The 13,997-nt window shown below is 48.1% G+C and overlaps 1 protein-coding gene and 1 non-coding gene across 2 annotated transcripts; both read right to left on the bottom strand.

The window, feature by feature from the left end:
• Positions 1 to 4,010: 4,010 nt before the first annotated feature.
• On the bottom strand, positions 4,011 to 4,083 carry Trnat-cgu (transfer RNA threonine (anticodon CGU)). The gene has a single exon. It is a non-coding gene; the product is annotated as a tRNA-Thr (tRNA).
• Positions 4,084 to 10,791: 6,708 nt separating this feature from the next.
• On the bottom strand, positions 10,792 to 12,837 carry LOC144158834 (kelch-like protein 10). Its single transcript, XM_077689999.1, has one exon. The coding sequence runs from the start codon at positions 12,835 to 12,837 to the stop codon at positions 10,792 to 10,794; it is 2,046 nt and encodes a 681-aa protein (XP_077546125.1).
• Positions 12,838 to 13,997: the final 1,160 nt, after the last annotated feature.

Below are 13,997 nucleotides of genomic sequence, written 5' to 3'. Positions count from 1 at the left end.
GCGGACGTTGCGTTCGCTCAAGACTTCCAGCGCTCCTCGAACGCCGAGTTTCGTTTTTGAGCGAAAAACAACGGCAGGTTTCCTCGTGCTACAGGGCTTTAAACACCGACTTTTTCGTTGTTTTAAAATATGATGTGAAAACGTCTTCTCCGGGGCTACAAAATCACCATTTACAATAGCCACCAAACTCCGCTAATTAAGAAGTTAATTATTAGAGTTAATTAGTAGAGCGTGCACCTAACTAATGTGCACGCCCTTCATACTACCTGGCGTCCGCCGCAGCTAGCAGTCTCCTTCTGAAGAGGGTTTCTTTTTTTCTCGAAGAGCCTATTTTTAAGAATTTTTGAAAGTGTTCGCTGAAACACCCTGTATATAATTGAATGCACTTTGGCTTGAGTATGCTGCTGTTAGAATAGTGCGAGAATTGTGGGATATTGCGTAAATGTGTTAACTTAGAAATGTGCAACAGAGTTCGGGTGTACAATGTTACCATTCGTTTGAATTCTGTAGTTCTGTTAAACTTATATTTTGTAACAGAATCAATACACTGCTGCTGGGTGGGGCATAAGGGGTCCTCAAGCTGCATCTTGCGGCTTTTTCCCTTGTGTCCTCTCTCATGATGTACTTTTTATGAGAGAAACAAAGATCTATCTATCTATATTTATAAGTTATAAGTCCCCAACAAGGCAGCACATACAAGAAAGGAGTTTATGATGCGATGGCGAATTGCATTAAAAATCGTCATCTGCACCGCTTACGAGAACGGTAATCGAATATATGTAGGCAGACCGGCCGGCTGCTCCCAGCGCGCGTCTCCCCACCCATTTTCTCGATCGTCGCGCGTCGTTCCCTAGCCGCGGCAGCAATTTGCACTCGCGGCGCCTGCATCAAGTCCACGGTCACTTTTTAATTAAGCGGCTGACGAGATCAGTACGTAGGGGCATTATCAGAAACTGCCGCCGATGCGGAATCGACAGTGACGGTGAGGGAAGCTTTGCTCTGTGACATTCGTCCGACAGTCGCGTGGGCAGCAGCTTTGTTTATACCAAATCCAGCCTTTCGCGGCACCCGCTGAAACCGAAAGTGCGACTGGCCGCATTAAAAACGTCTTTGATTATACAATCGTCGCCCGCTAAAGCAAATGAAGTTTCTACACGTCATAAATAGGTCATTAGGTACTTATCGCAACAACAACAAAAAAAAAACAAGATGCAATTTTTTTTTGTCAGTGCCCCTTTAAGTCCTTGGGGCATCCTTCGGGCTTTGCCATCTCAGCCCTGTAAGCTCGAGCTCGTAACATAACGAGCAGACATTATTCATGCCTGGTAGAGCAAACCCTCCAAAGGCACTGTTTTTTAAATGAAAATCGAGGTCACGAATGCCTGTAGAGATGGCGCGGGTTCAGAAAGTAACCCCAGTTCCACCCAGCGTAAAATCTACTGAAACAGCGTAGCTGTGGGTTTCTTTGCAAAAATTCCGTTTAGCTTCGACTTGTGTCTCGTGCGTGATGTTAGAGTCGATTGATCCGCTGATTTTCATATAATTTGTTTTCGAATAATCCTGATTAAACAACAGTTAATGCCGTTTTCTGTAATCATACTCCCTCCTTAGATGACCATGTATTGACAGCAAACAGTGATTCAGTAACGTTTACAACTTCGTTGTAAACTAATTAAGACAAGTAAATGAATATCGGCATACTGGTAGAGTCGTCTTAGCATCTAATTTTCATAATACTTGATGCGGGATAATTTCGATAACACAAGAGTTACAGCCGTTTTCTCTAATCGTACTCCCTCCGCAGATGGACACGCTTCACTGCACAACAGGCAGTGAGAGAAAGACAACTCAAAAAAGCAAGCTCACACCGGTCTTTTTAAAGTTGCCTGCACCTCTAAACAAAAACGCATCGCTGGGAAGACATTTCCCTAGGGGCATATGCGCCGTCTTGTATCACATTATGATTGCCCTAACACTTTTTTATTTTTTACTAATTTTTCTATAGATGTAACCGGTTTTTTGGGGGGGCGGCCGAGAAACCTGCTCCGGAGGGAGCGTTGCACGATATCCGCAGAGACTCTCGCCAAGGCCAGCGCTAGACCACTAGTTTTTATAATTTACCCTTCTCAGGAGAACAGAACATATAAAAAAAAAATCAGGGAAGCTTGCACTCACGCGCAAGACTTGAACATCGAAGCTATTGTAGGTGATCATTGACGGACATGAGTTTCAGTATCGTTTATGGTGTCATGGTTGACGCCTGCAGCATGGCATTTCACTGACCTTATGTTGAGCAAGGCCATAGTGAGCTCGTCGTTTTTGTCGACGTTTCCGTACGCTACTCTGCAAGCGCGACTTTTCGTCCTGAGAGGATGCTTTGCACGCCGGGCCTCTCGAAGCGCGGCCTCTTCCTCGGCCGGGCGAACTATCCGCGGACGGGTCATGTGGAGTCAATAATCACCTACAGCAGCTTCGACATTCAATTCGCGGCTCCTCTACGGTACAGAGCGCATGCGCACGACGACACGAGGACGAACGAACGAGGAGCGTGCGCTATATGACGTGTCTATCTCGTTCCGAGCAAGTGTTGACACGATTACGCCGAACGCTGCAGTTTTTTTTTTTTTTTTTTTTTGTGGCCATTGTTGGCTTACTTTGTCGTGGGCTGGAAGGGCGCCATTTCGCGAACTTGATGCTCTTTTCCGCGCTCAACATTGTTGAGAGGGTGCTAGCTGCGAAACTGGACCGGGCGGCGACAGTCTTCTTTCTCGCCGGCGGAGAGGGCATTTAAAATTGGAAGCTTGTCATGAAAAGAAAAACTTTTCGTTTTCTGACAGCAGAAGTCATAACCGACGAACCGATACCACAGATAGCAGTGGGTGGGTGGTGGTTAGAACATTTATTGAACTCATTTGTTGGTCAAAGAGCAGCCTCGATGAGTGGGGTCCTCAGTCCAGGACTCCAATGGCGGACGCTATGCGGCGGGCCCGCTCGATCAGCCGTTGCTGGTCGAGACGCGTCATTACACGCCGAGAAGTAGGCCTAGCCCCTCAAAACGTAACTCTCGAACCGACACCGCCCTCACACGGGGTAGTTTGCGGTGCGGGCGAAAAAAAAAAAAAAATGAAGTGTAATTATTCTTGCTACTTGGAGTGGTGGCAGTCTACACAATCGAAACCAGAAGTGGCTGCTACGTTATAACGACGGAATGACACTAGCCGCTCCGTTAATTATCACCAAAATGACAAAATTTCGTTTTTAGACGATTCTAGACGTTTTTGTAGCTGCTGGCTCCCTACAGTTATCTAGTATTCGCTAAATTAGGGCATTTCTCCGGCCGATTTTTCAAAAAAGTGATTAAAAGCAATGAATGATCAGCGTAGCGACTTTGTTGCATCAATGTTAACCATAGCACGGCTTCGTTACATAGAAGTCTCAAACACGTGTGCTTCAATGGGAGCGGCAATGAAGAATGAAAACTTCGTTAAATCCAGGAATTCGCTGCATGAGGGTTGTCACATCCAGGCTTAACTGTATCAAGTGGCACTGCAATCATACTTCATCATTATATGGCCATGCTTTGCTGTGCAACACGCAATGTGGGAAAGCCAGCTTACAAAAACTAAGCTCGCACTAATCACCTTAAAATCGGCTTCACCTCTAAACACAAATGCGTTGCTGGGAAGACGTTTTTCCTGGGGCAATAAAGGTTTTCTGTGTCAAAATATGGAGGTCCTAAGGCATTTTTTAATATTTTATGAATTTTTATACGCTGGAAATTGTTGGTCTATACGGTCGGTCTGTCATCGGAGACTATCTGCTGGATCTTAGACATAGACAGCTTCGTTGTAAAAAAAAAAAAAAAAAAAAAAAAGGTTCCAGGGCCTCCTGCCTCTAGACTATGGTTGCGAATGGAAAATAGGAAGAACAGAAAACAAAGGGGAGAATGCGGTAGGTCGTTGAAACAGATGAAAATTTCGGAAAGACAGACAGAAAGTGGAGAAAAAATGCCCGCCGGGTGGGATCCGAACCCACGAACTCCAGAATACGCGTCTGGTGCGATGACCACTACGCTACCGGCGGGGCTGCTTCCCCTCCACCTTCTTGGGTATTTATGTTAACATGGGTATTTATAAATACCCATAAGGTCGCGGGTTCGATTCCCGGCCGCGGCGGTCGCTTTTCTGATGGAGGCGAAAAGCAAAAACGCCGGTGTGTACGAGATTTCGGCGCACGTTAAAGATCCCCAGGTGGTCAAAATTAATCCGGAGCCCTCCACTACGGCGCGTCTCATCGCCTGCGCTGCGTCGGCGCGTTAAAACCCTACAATCAATCAATATAAATACCCATAGTTAACATGGGTATTTATGTTATTTAGGAAACAAAAATACCTTAACATTTAACATTTAACACTTTCTTTTCTAAAGTGAATGCAATACAGGCTAGTAACGTTTCATGCCTCCATAGATGTCCCCATAATTTTTACCTGCCACCTACCTCAGCTGACGAAGTCCATAATGTAATTTCAAATTTAAAAAACACTGGTCCTGAGTTAGATTTAATTCACCATTTTAAATAAAGCTTGTTTCCCGTGATGTATCGGCTGTACTTGTAAGCATAATCAATAACATATTTACGACCGGCGTTTTTCCGTCTGAACTTAAACGTGGCAAAATTGTACCAGCCTTCGAAAAAGGCGAGCGTAATGTTTTATCTAACCACCGCCATATAACTATTCTTCCGTTCTTTCGCAAATTGATTGAGAAGCTCATTTCAGACCGTCTAATGGCATATTTCTCTAAATTCAAACCTTCTAACCAACTGCCAGTTTGGTTTTCACCCTAATCTTTCAACAGAACTTGCGCTTATAGAATTTACTGATAATATTAAACAGCTCATTGACAAAGGTCACTGGGCTGGAGCGGTATTTCTTGATTTCACTAAGGCTTTCGATACCATTAATGATAAAATTATTTTTTCTAAATTGGAATCAATAGGAATTTGTAGGCCACCTCTAACACTTTTGTGGAGCTATTTAGTAGACAGGACCCAAGTAGTACACCTTTTAGACGCAACTTCCCAACCTATAACTGTAAATCAAGGCATTCCGCAAGGGTCAATTTTAGGTGCACTTTTCTTTTTGGTATATATTAATGACTTGCCTACGTGCGTAAATAACACAACTTCTATTCTTTACGCTGATGACACCACAATATTAACAGGTGATCCTAATCTAGACGCCCTAACTGCAAGGCTAAACCAGGACCTCGACAATATTGCAGCATGGTGTAATAAAAACGCGCTCCAGATAAACCCCACAAAAACAAAACATTTAATATTTAATACTTCTAATAGGCATCAAGTTTCAGTTCCAAGCCTTTGCTTTGAGCGCACCGCCATTACTGTGACAAGAACATTAACATTCCTCGGAGTTCTATTCGACACTCATCTGAAATTTAATCTTCACGTGAAATCACTTACAAAAAAAAATTGGCTTTGGCATACGCGTACTAATCAGATCTCGAAGCTATTTTTAGAAACATATCCTGATATCTCTATACTATGCATTTGTTCACAGCCATCTTAATTACTGCTTATCGTCATCGGGAAACACATATTCTACTCATTTTTCATGCCTCCATCATTCACAAAATTACTCCCACCTCCCCTCGCGGGAACCCCTGTGTAGATGCGGCGCATAGGGGGTTCCGTTGTTGTTTCCGTTAGGTTGATTCTCCCATCGCGTGAAACGTGCCGTGAACCCCCTGCCGCGGCTATGACGCAACACAATCCAACACAATCCACTTTAATCCAATCCAATCCAATCCAAGCCAAGCCAATACAAGCCAAGCCAATCCAATCCAATCGAATCCAATCCAATGCCCCTCGCGAGAGAGTGTTCGCTATCGGAGAGGAGAGGGGGTGAGCGGTGGAGAGCGCAGCTCGCGCGGCGAGGAGAATGGGGGAGGGGTGTGGACGGACAACGACAACGCCGTATGGAGGGACAAGGCGAGTGAATGAGATGCCGTCGCATCTAAAACGAAGCAGTTCGCCTAATTACATGCAGCCCTTGGAACACATCGGTGCTTCCCATCTACACCAGTCTGAAGATCCTACCGCTAAAACTTGTTTTTCAACTAAAACTGGGCGTTATCATTTTTCGGGCTCGCACACACGACGTTATCATTAGTAGCTTTTTAGATTCCCACCGCAACCCCACAAGATTTGCACAAGGCCTTTCTTCTTTCTGAATAACAAAGTCTCGTTTTCCCTGTGTAAGTTAAACCTGTTTTGCAGAGCTAATATTGTGTAATTTCTTGTTCTAGTGCTTGCATATTTTATTGGCGTGTTAGACTGACCCGTACTTAACTGCGCTATTTTAGAACTTCTACAGTATATTGCTTCTACATTGTACAGTAGTTTAAGAACATGCTTGCTAACAATTTTTTCTGAATAATAATTTTTGTGCTTTCCCCTGTTTATAGTACTAAAACCTGTTTTTCCAGAGCTAACATTGCATAATTTCTTGTTATATTGTTTGCATATTCCATTAGCGTGTTAGACTGACCCGTACCTCGACTGCCTAAACATTTTTAACAATATTTTCGCATTTATTAACAGGAGGTCCCCCCGACAGTTTTACTTTGGGGAGGTCCCAAAGTAAAACTTCTGTACTAATAACTACGTGCGATGTGCATGTACCCAAAAATGTTTAATACAATTCTTGAAATCCTTGAAATCCTTGAAATAGGAAGCTCGTGCTATGGAACGCTCGCTTCGCATTCGCGTGGGAGCCGTTCCTCAGCTTCCGACACCACCGCCAATGCCAACGTTTTCGCTAAATGAGCCATTTAATGCTTTCGAATTACGCCCAACGTCTAGGAGGGGGCGGAGGGAGTCCAAAGATCGGGATATGCTAGATTTTATGTGAGGTGTACGAAAGGGTCAATTCCGTACTGAAAAGAATGTTTCGCAGCTTCGCCGAACTGAGCTATTTGACCATGTGGTCTACCTAGAAGGTGCTTTACTGCTTACTGCGAGTACGCGCAACAGAGGACGAGCCTAGATAATTTTAGCATAGCGGGTAGCGTCCGCTAACGCTACGGTGGCGGGTACCGGAACTCGACTTTCGTGTTCGTTCTGATAGGGCGGATTAGTTCCGCGAGCCGGCGCTCGTCATGCCCGCGCAGTCGTTCTGCTGAAGGGCGACCTCCACGCCCTCCCCACGCGCGAATGCGCAGTCGGGTCCCGGTAACCCACCGCCGTAGTCTGAGCCTCCGCTAGCCGCTATGCTAAAACTCTGTATACTGTTAAGCAGTGCCCCGCAACCGCTAATATGTCGACTTTATCATTTCCACTAATGCCCTCATGACTGGACATCTGTTGAATACAAACTTCGTGGACAAACGCGATAAAAGTTCACAGGTTCAGCCTTTTTGCATGCGAGCGACCTGTTTGGTTCATGAAAGCAGAACTCAAGTCATGTTGCAGAGCTGCTTTGGAGTTCGAACAAAGCATCCAAATGGGAATGTCGTTACTGTCTGCAGTGGAGTTAACCTCCTTCATTGTGCCAAAAAGTTTAGTTGATTTCGATGATACCAGGGGCGGAATTCTCAGTTTTGTTCATTTCATGTCCGTTTCAAAGCTCCTGTTTCGAGCGAAGCCTAATTCCCTGAAAGCAAACGACTGGGTGTGACGCAACATAAAAAAGGCGGTGCGTAGGTTTCTGCGCATGACATTAAAAATGGACACAAAATGAACATTTGCGAAAAACACACAACTCAGAATTCTTTCCCAGGAGAGATAATTTATACTAAGAGTTCGTATACAGCAGATAAACAGAGACACCGCGTTTTTTTCTGGACTGTTGCAACCTAAAAACGTTGGTTGCAACCATGCATGCGCAGATTTCTGAAGCCACCTTTTTGCACGTGATTCTTCCCCCGCATAAAACAGTCCACAATGACGAAGTTTAATTGGTTTTCGTTGAAACCATATATATATACGAAATCTTTCTTGGAACTGAGTAGTAGAAGACCAATGTCTGAAAATGATCATGTATAATCCTGGTTAAGGTTATTATTGTGCATGATAAAGAGGCTGAGGTATTTAGCCTGATGCCTGGCTGACGAATTATCGCCCATGCCCAAAAGTGTTTGTCGCACAGAATGGGAGAGTAACTTCCACAGGAAAGGAATCTTCAAAAGCAAGCATTTCTTAATGCGCCATGGGTATAGACATCAGAAGCCTCGCCGAATCTGTGAAGTAACTTGACACCGCGAGTGGGTATAATGATGCATGCTCAGCTGAAAACTGCAGATTTGATCAGTTCATAAAACCTGAGTGAGAGGCTCTTTTGCTTCCGCTATTGCAACACTGCTGAGAGTTTAACGAGGCAAACCGAAGGCGTTCTAAGACTCCGTGTGATTGTATTCTATAGTCTGAACTCATTCGAATTTTGCAAGCCATGCCGAATTGAAAGTAAGTAAGAGCTTCCTTCACGAGAGAGACATGTCGGTTTAGCAATATTTCGGACGGCCATTCACTTTTTTTGTCACTAATAGTGGTGTAGCAACAACAGGATGAACGCGCCCTCCTAATGATGATATGTGCGCACATTAGAAAGCGTCCGGTTGATTGATTGTAGGGTTTAACGCGCCGAGGCAACGCAGGCGATGAGGCGCGCCGTAGTGGAGGGCTCCGGATTAATTTTGACCGCCTGGGGATCTTCAACGTGCGCCGCAATCTCGTACACACGGGCGTTTATGCTTTTCGCCTCCATCAGAAAAGCGGCCGCCGCGGCCGGAAATCGAACCTGCGACCTCGCGCTCAGCAGCGCAACGCCTTAGCCACTGAGCCACCGCGGCGGGTAGAAAGCGTCCGATGCAAACAAATGGCGAAGAAAACGGCGTGCGCGTGCTGAATACTAACAGCAACGGTTTTGTTTACAAGCTAGACAAAAGTGAACCGCTTATACGCAAACAGAAGAACTGCATATTTTTTTAGGTAATCAGTCCATGCTGTTTTCTGCGTTATTTTCGCAAAATCCACTATGCCAGCTCTTTATAGACTGCGCGAGAGCATCGGGTATGACGTTCACGATGCATCATTTTCTGATATTATGTAAAGATTCTCATCCACAATGTCGACGTTTCCTTCAAACGTTCTGAAACGGTAAGTGTCACTGCGCTTTGGCTCGTAGATTTCGACGCAAGTGTCGAGTAAGCACTCTATTCAGCCAGCGGCCTTCATAAACGGTTAACGGTGGGATGTTTGACGTTGGCACGACTGCAGAGTTCCACTTCATAGCCTGCGTGTGAGAATGTGAAGGAGTGCATACTGCCGCTGTGTGTAGGTGCACCGCAGTTTAGCCCATTACGCCGAAACGCCGAAACCAATCGTGTCAAGGTTTTGCGTGCCACTACTGGGTGAGTGAGGGGGTAGAACAATTTTTTTATTTCTCTATGGTAGAACTGGCGAGGGAACACGGGGAGCGAGATAATTGAGGCGCTTTCGTATGGGACTATGCCATAACTTCACGTGCTCGCCTTGGCTCGCGGGGGAAAGGTGGTTGTGTAGGATTAGCTTGCTTATCATGCTTACTGCTATTTCAATGACACACACGCGGTATACGCATAATGTGACACATGTATATTTATCAAGTGGCTCCGGCGCAGCTTCACCAATCGCCACAGAGCTAAGCTGGTTCCAAAGGCGCACGCCGCTGTTGCTGTGACGCACGAGCCATCGGTTCCACATGATAATCAAGTGGACCGGGCCACCACGTGCGGAACGGAGGTCGTCGAAGACACTGGACGCGTGGGGTGTGGCTCCACAGGCGCATGCCGGTGTTGCTGCGACGCACGAGCCATCGGTTCCCCAACCGGCCACCCCTCGCATGATCATCAAGTGGACCGGGCCGCCACTTGCCGCGCTTGAGCAGCACGGCTCTCCAGGAGCCACGCGAAACTGCTCAACCTCGCCCAGTGTAGCTCACGCTACAAAACGTGAGTCGGGTGTTCGAAGAAGCCGCGAATGTACTATCTTGATCACAGTTAGGGTGAGCACGGTAGCGCGTGTCATTGCACGCACGGGAGCCGCCTGTCGGCGTTCCGGGTAACTTCACACGCGCATCACATAGCCTCGTTGCAAACGAACTCCAAGCGTGCTCCAAGCGTGCATGCACGGTACGGATTTACCGTCCTTGATAAGCGAAACTTATATGGGTAGAGTTTATGTACTTTTCCAGAGCACAGCCCTAATCAGGCAACGGTTTCCACCTTCGTGACAGAACGCATTTCATTGGACCGCTGTTAATATCTATTACAATGCACCGGGTAGATTTAATTGATATCAAATTACGCGTACACAAGAAAGACATCTTTTCCCACTGCACATTTGGTCGAAATCATGAATCGGATCGTTGAATTCATTGAGTCGCATTCCACCCATAAAAGCGGATAAATCTCGTCATCCACGCTACGGCACCAGCTTCAAACACGAATTCGTCATTTTCATCATTAAACCGACTGTTCGTGCTACATTGACGCCCGCGAAATCACGGCGAATAAAAGATTGGCCGACAAAAATTATTCTTGCCGGCACAGCAAAATCCCGCCAATTTCTCGAAAAGCGTTTTATTTTTTGCGTTATAGTCAAAAAGAGCTGTGACGTGGCGGCAACTTGCACCGACACGGTGAAGAGGCGTGTGAGGGTGTAGTTCAGAGCTGGCTTAAAGGTGTTCAGCAAAAATGCGTGGGTAATTGCTGCCGACCTCTGAGGGGGAGTGAGTTAGAACCAGCGAGTGGCGTTGGGAACATCTTGGTAAACGTATGCAGCCGCAGCGCTGCACGGGATGTTGAGGTCTGTGGCGCGGTGCCACTGGCGAGCCCCGATGTCGTAACGCTCCACAAGCGACACCGTCGTGGTGCCGTCGAATCCGCCAGCAGCGTAGATGCTCCCTTCCAGCAGCGCGGCCATGAAGTTGCTCCTCGGGAAGGCCATAGTGGGCAGCTGCGACCACCGGCCCTTGCGCACATCCAGTCTCTCGGTCGAGCTGAGCCGCTGGGCGCCGTCGAAGCCGCCCATCACGTACACGTCATCGCCGTGCACGACTGCCTTTAGACCGCTGCGGGGCCTCGACATGCTCTGCACTCGCGTCCAGACATCGGCCGTCGGATCGTAGTACTCGACCGTGTCCAGAACGTTGAAGCCCGTAAAGCCGCCCATGACGTAGATGCGGCCTGCGACCGCTACGGCGCTGGCATCACTGCGGACGTCGTGCATGGATGCCACTAGCTCCCACTGGTTGCGCGAGGCATCGTATCTTTCGCAGGACGACGTGCGGCCCTCACCATCGAATCCGCCCATGGCGTAGATGTACCCTCGGAGTAGGGCAACGCTGACGTAGCAGCGAGCCATGTGCATGTTGGACTTCATGCTCCACTTCATCTTGGGCACGTCGAGGCAAACGACCGAATGATAGCAGCTTTTGCCGTCAAAGCCTCCTATGAAGTAGACAAGTCCGTCGAGCATGGCCACTCCGTGGTAGGCTCTCGGCTGCGTGCACTGATTGGGGTGCAGCACCCAGTGACGCGAACGGCAGTTGTAAGTGAGCAGATTGTTGGTAGGGCCGCCGGTCCAGCCACCGAACATGAAGATGATGTCCTTAGGGACACGGGGCCGGAGCCAGCGACGATCCGCAAGGTAAGGCCAGGATCTCCAGTTTGCGTTGTCCGTCGCCACCGTGTCCAGTGCCCATCTGATGACACTAAGGACTTCGAGGGCATCCTCGTCCTGGCGTACCAGCGGTTCGGACTCCACTTTCTGCATGTCCGCGTTGCTGCCGAACAAGAATCTCACAAGGGTCAAAAGTCGAGGCAAAAAACCCCGCCTGACCTCGGGGTCCCCAGCTATCCACTTGAGAATAGCGCCGAAGGAACCCTCGACTTCACTTGTGACATGGAGTTCGTCGTCGTAAAGCACATTCCACAGCTCCTCGAACGCCAGCGACTGAAACTGTGGGCTCATGGTCCAAACCTCTTCGAAGTTTCGCACCAAAAAGCGAAAGGCATCGTTGCTGAGCGGCCAGTACCCTTTTTTCAAGGCCAGCTGGTAGGTGCCGACGCAGTTGCCCGGTTCCAGGCTCTCCCCGAGCAACTGGAGGCATTCCTTCCGTAGCGCTGAAATGCTAAGCGCTTCTGCGATGTCCAGGACCTTAAGAACGTTGTGTGCGCCGACGAGCTCCTGGAGCGGGACGTGGTATGCGAGGTTGATGGCGAGTTCCAGCATCTCCGCGCTCAGGTCACTCACGAGGATCTCGCAAAAGGGGGGCCACTTGATGTCATTTACCTGCTCTTCCTGCTCGGCGCCAACGCCGGCATCCTCAGTCTCGCACATTTCGGTGAATAGCGTGCCGCACCCCGCGTACCTGGCAGCGAGAACGAACCGGTGGGCCAGAAGCTCACCGCCGTCGGAGGTCCTGAACTTGGCGTCGCAGAAGCAGCCGGCTTGCCTCAGGGCCCTCAGCATGGGCATGGAGCGAGCCGCGGCGCCTGGTGAGAATTCGGGCTGGCGGCCGTTGTCACTGAAGAGCTGCTGGGCAGAAGCAGTCGCGGCGGCGTAGTCGTTGCAGTGGCTCGTTTCCTCGATGCCACCCCCGGAGGCATTCATGCCGGCTTGCCTGAGGGCACTCAGCATGGGTATGGACCGAGCGAAGGCGCCTGGCGAGAATTCGTACTGGCGGCCGTCACTGACGAGCTGCTGGGCGGGAGCGGCCGCGGTGGCGTCGTCGTTGCAGGGGCTCGTTTCCTCGACCCCATCCCCAGAGGAATTCATGGCGGCGTCCGAGAAGCTCGAAGGCAGAAGCGCGAGCTGGGCGAACGGCGCCGGGCAGTATGACAGCGGTGCCGCTTTCTCCGCCGGTCTGCTAGGCCCAACTGACCGATTCGAATCCGCAGCTTCCGCGTGCCACCGCTTCCGCGCGCCGTGTGTGCTCTTCGTTTTCGTTCAATTGCCCCTGATTATGCTTACGCGGCGATGCCACCCGCTCCCAAAGCCTTAGGGCGCAGTTGGCTTTTGGAATGTCGGTGGTTCGTTTGGCGGTGACATTAAATCTATGAGACCCGTATAAAGTTGCTGGGTCATAAGCACGCCAGAAAAAAAAATCGCAGGTATACGACAAAAATGCTCTCACAGCCATTTGGAAGCATTTCCAGGGCCTTTGGGAATCATTGACTGTATTGTGGGAGGAGAAGGAAGTGGTGTCGGAGAAAAAATGCGTTTTATTTTCAAGATTAAGGCGATATTGGCATTTAGACGCTACTCGTTCAGATTTACTATTATCATTTGAAGAGGATCAACATTAAAGTTCGGGTGGAATGTTCATTTTTGTGGTTTTCGGCATTGTGAAGTGAAAATTCACCGAGCTGCGCTGCCGGATTCCTAGGCTAAACTTTTATCTGTTTAGAACAGGGCTTTCACCTACGGAACTATGTGTGCGGTGCCAGGTCCCTGAAACAATCGAACATTTTTTTCTCTCCTGTCGCCGCTTCTCGGCAGCTAGACAACTGCTTTTGAAGGGCCCAATGAGCGTTTAGGCTTGACTTTATCGATTCCACTTGTATTATCTAGTGGCGCAACAAATTTTGGGTATGCAAAAAGGGATATATATAAATGTATTCAAGATTTTATTTCTGCTTCAGGTCATTTGAATTACGAAGGGTGCTAATTATTCAGTTATTCAGGTTTTAATCATACGGAAGTTTCAGTTAACAGCCTCGGTCTTCCCGGAAATAAATTAGCATTTTGAGGTCTCCACGAATTTCACCAGGTGAGTTAGCCCTGGTCAATTCCCCTTTGTGTGTACGTCCAAATACATTGAGGGCATCATCATCATAATAATTTTAGTTTTTTTTTATAGCTTCACATGGGGGTGCAGGGCGACTTCTCTGAATATGAAGTATTTGGGGAAGCTATGTTCTCACTGACGTAGAAAG

This window comes from Haemaphysalis longicornis, unplaced genomic scaffold, assembly GCF_048455015.1.
Source record: "Haemaphysalis longicornis isolate Haplotype H1 unplaced genomic scaffold, Haemaphysalis longicornis Haplotype H1 scaffold_1, whole genome shotgun sequence".
In the NCBI taxonomy this organism is placed as follows: Eukaryota; Metazoa; Arthropoda; class Arachnida; order Ixodida; family Ixodidae; genus Haemaphysalis; species Haemaphysalis longicornis.
Note: the sequence above shows the minus strand (reverse complement) of the source record. Positions and strands in the feature narration are given on the sequence as shown.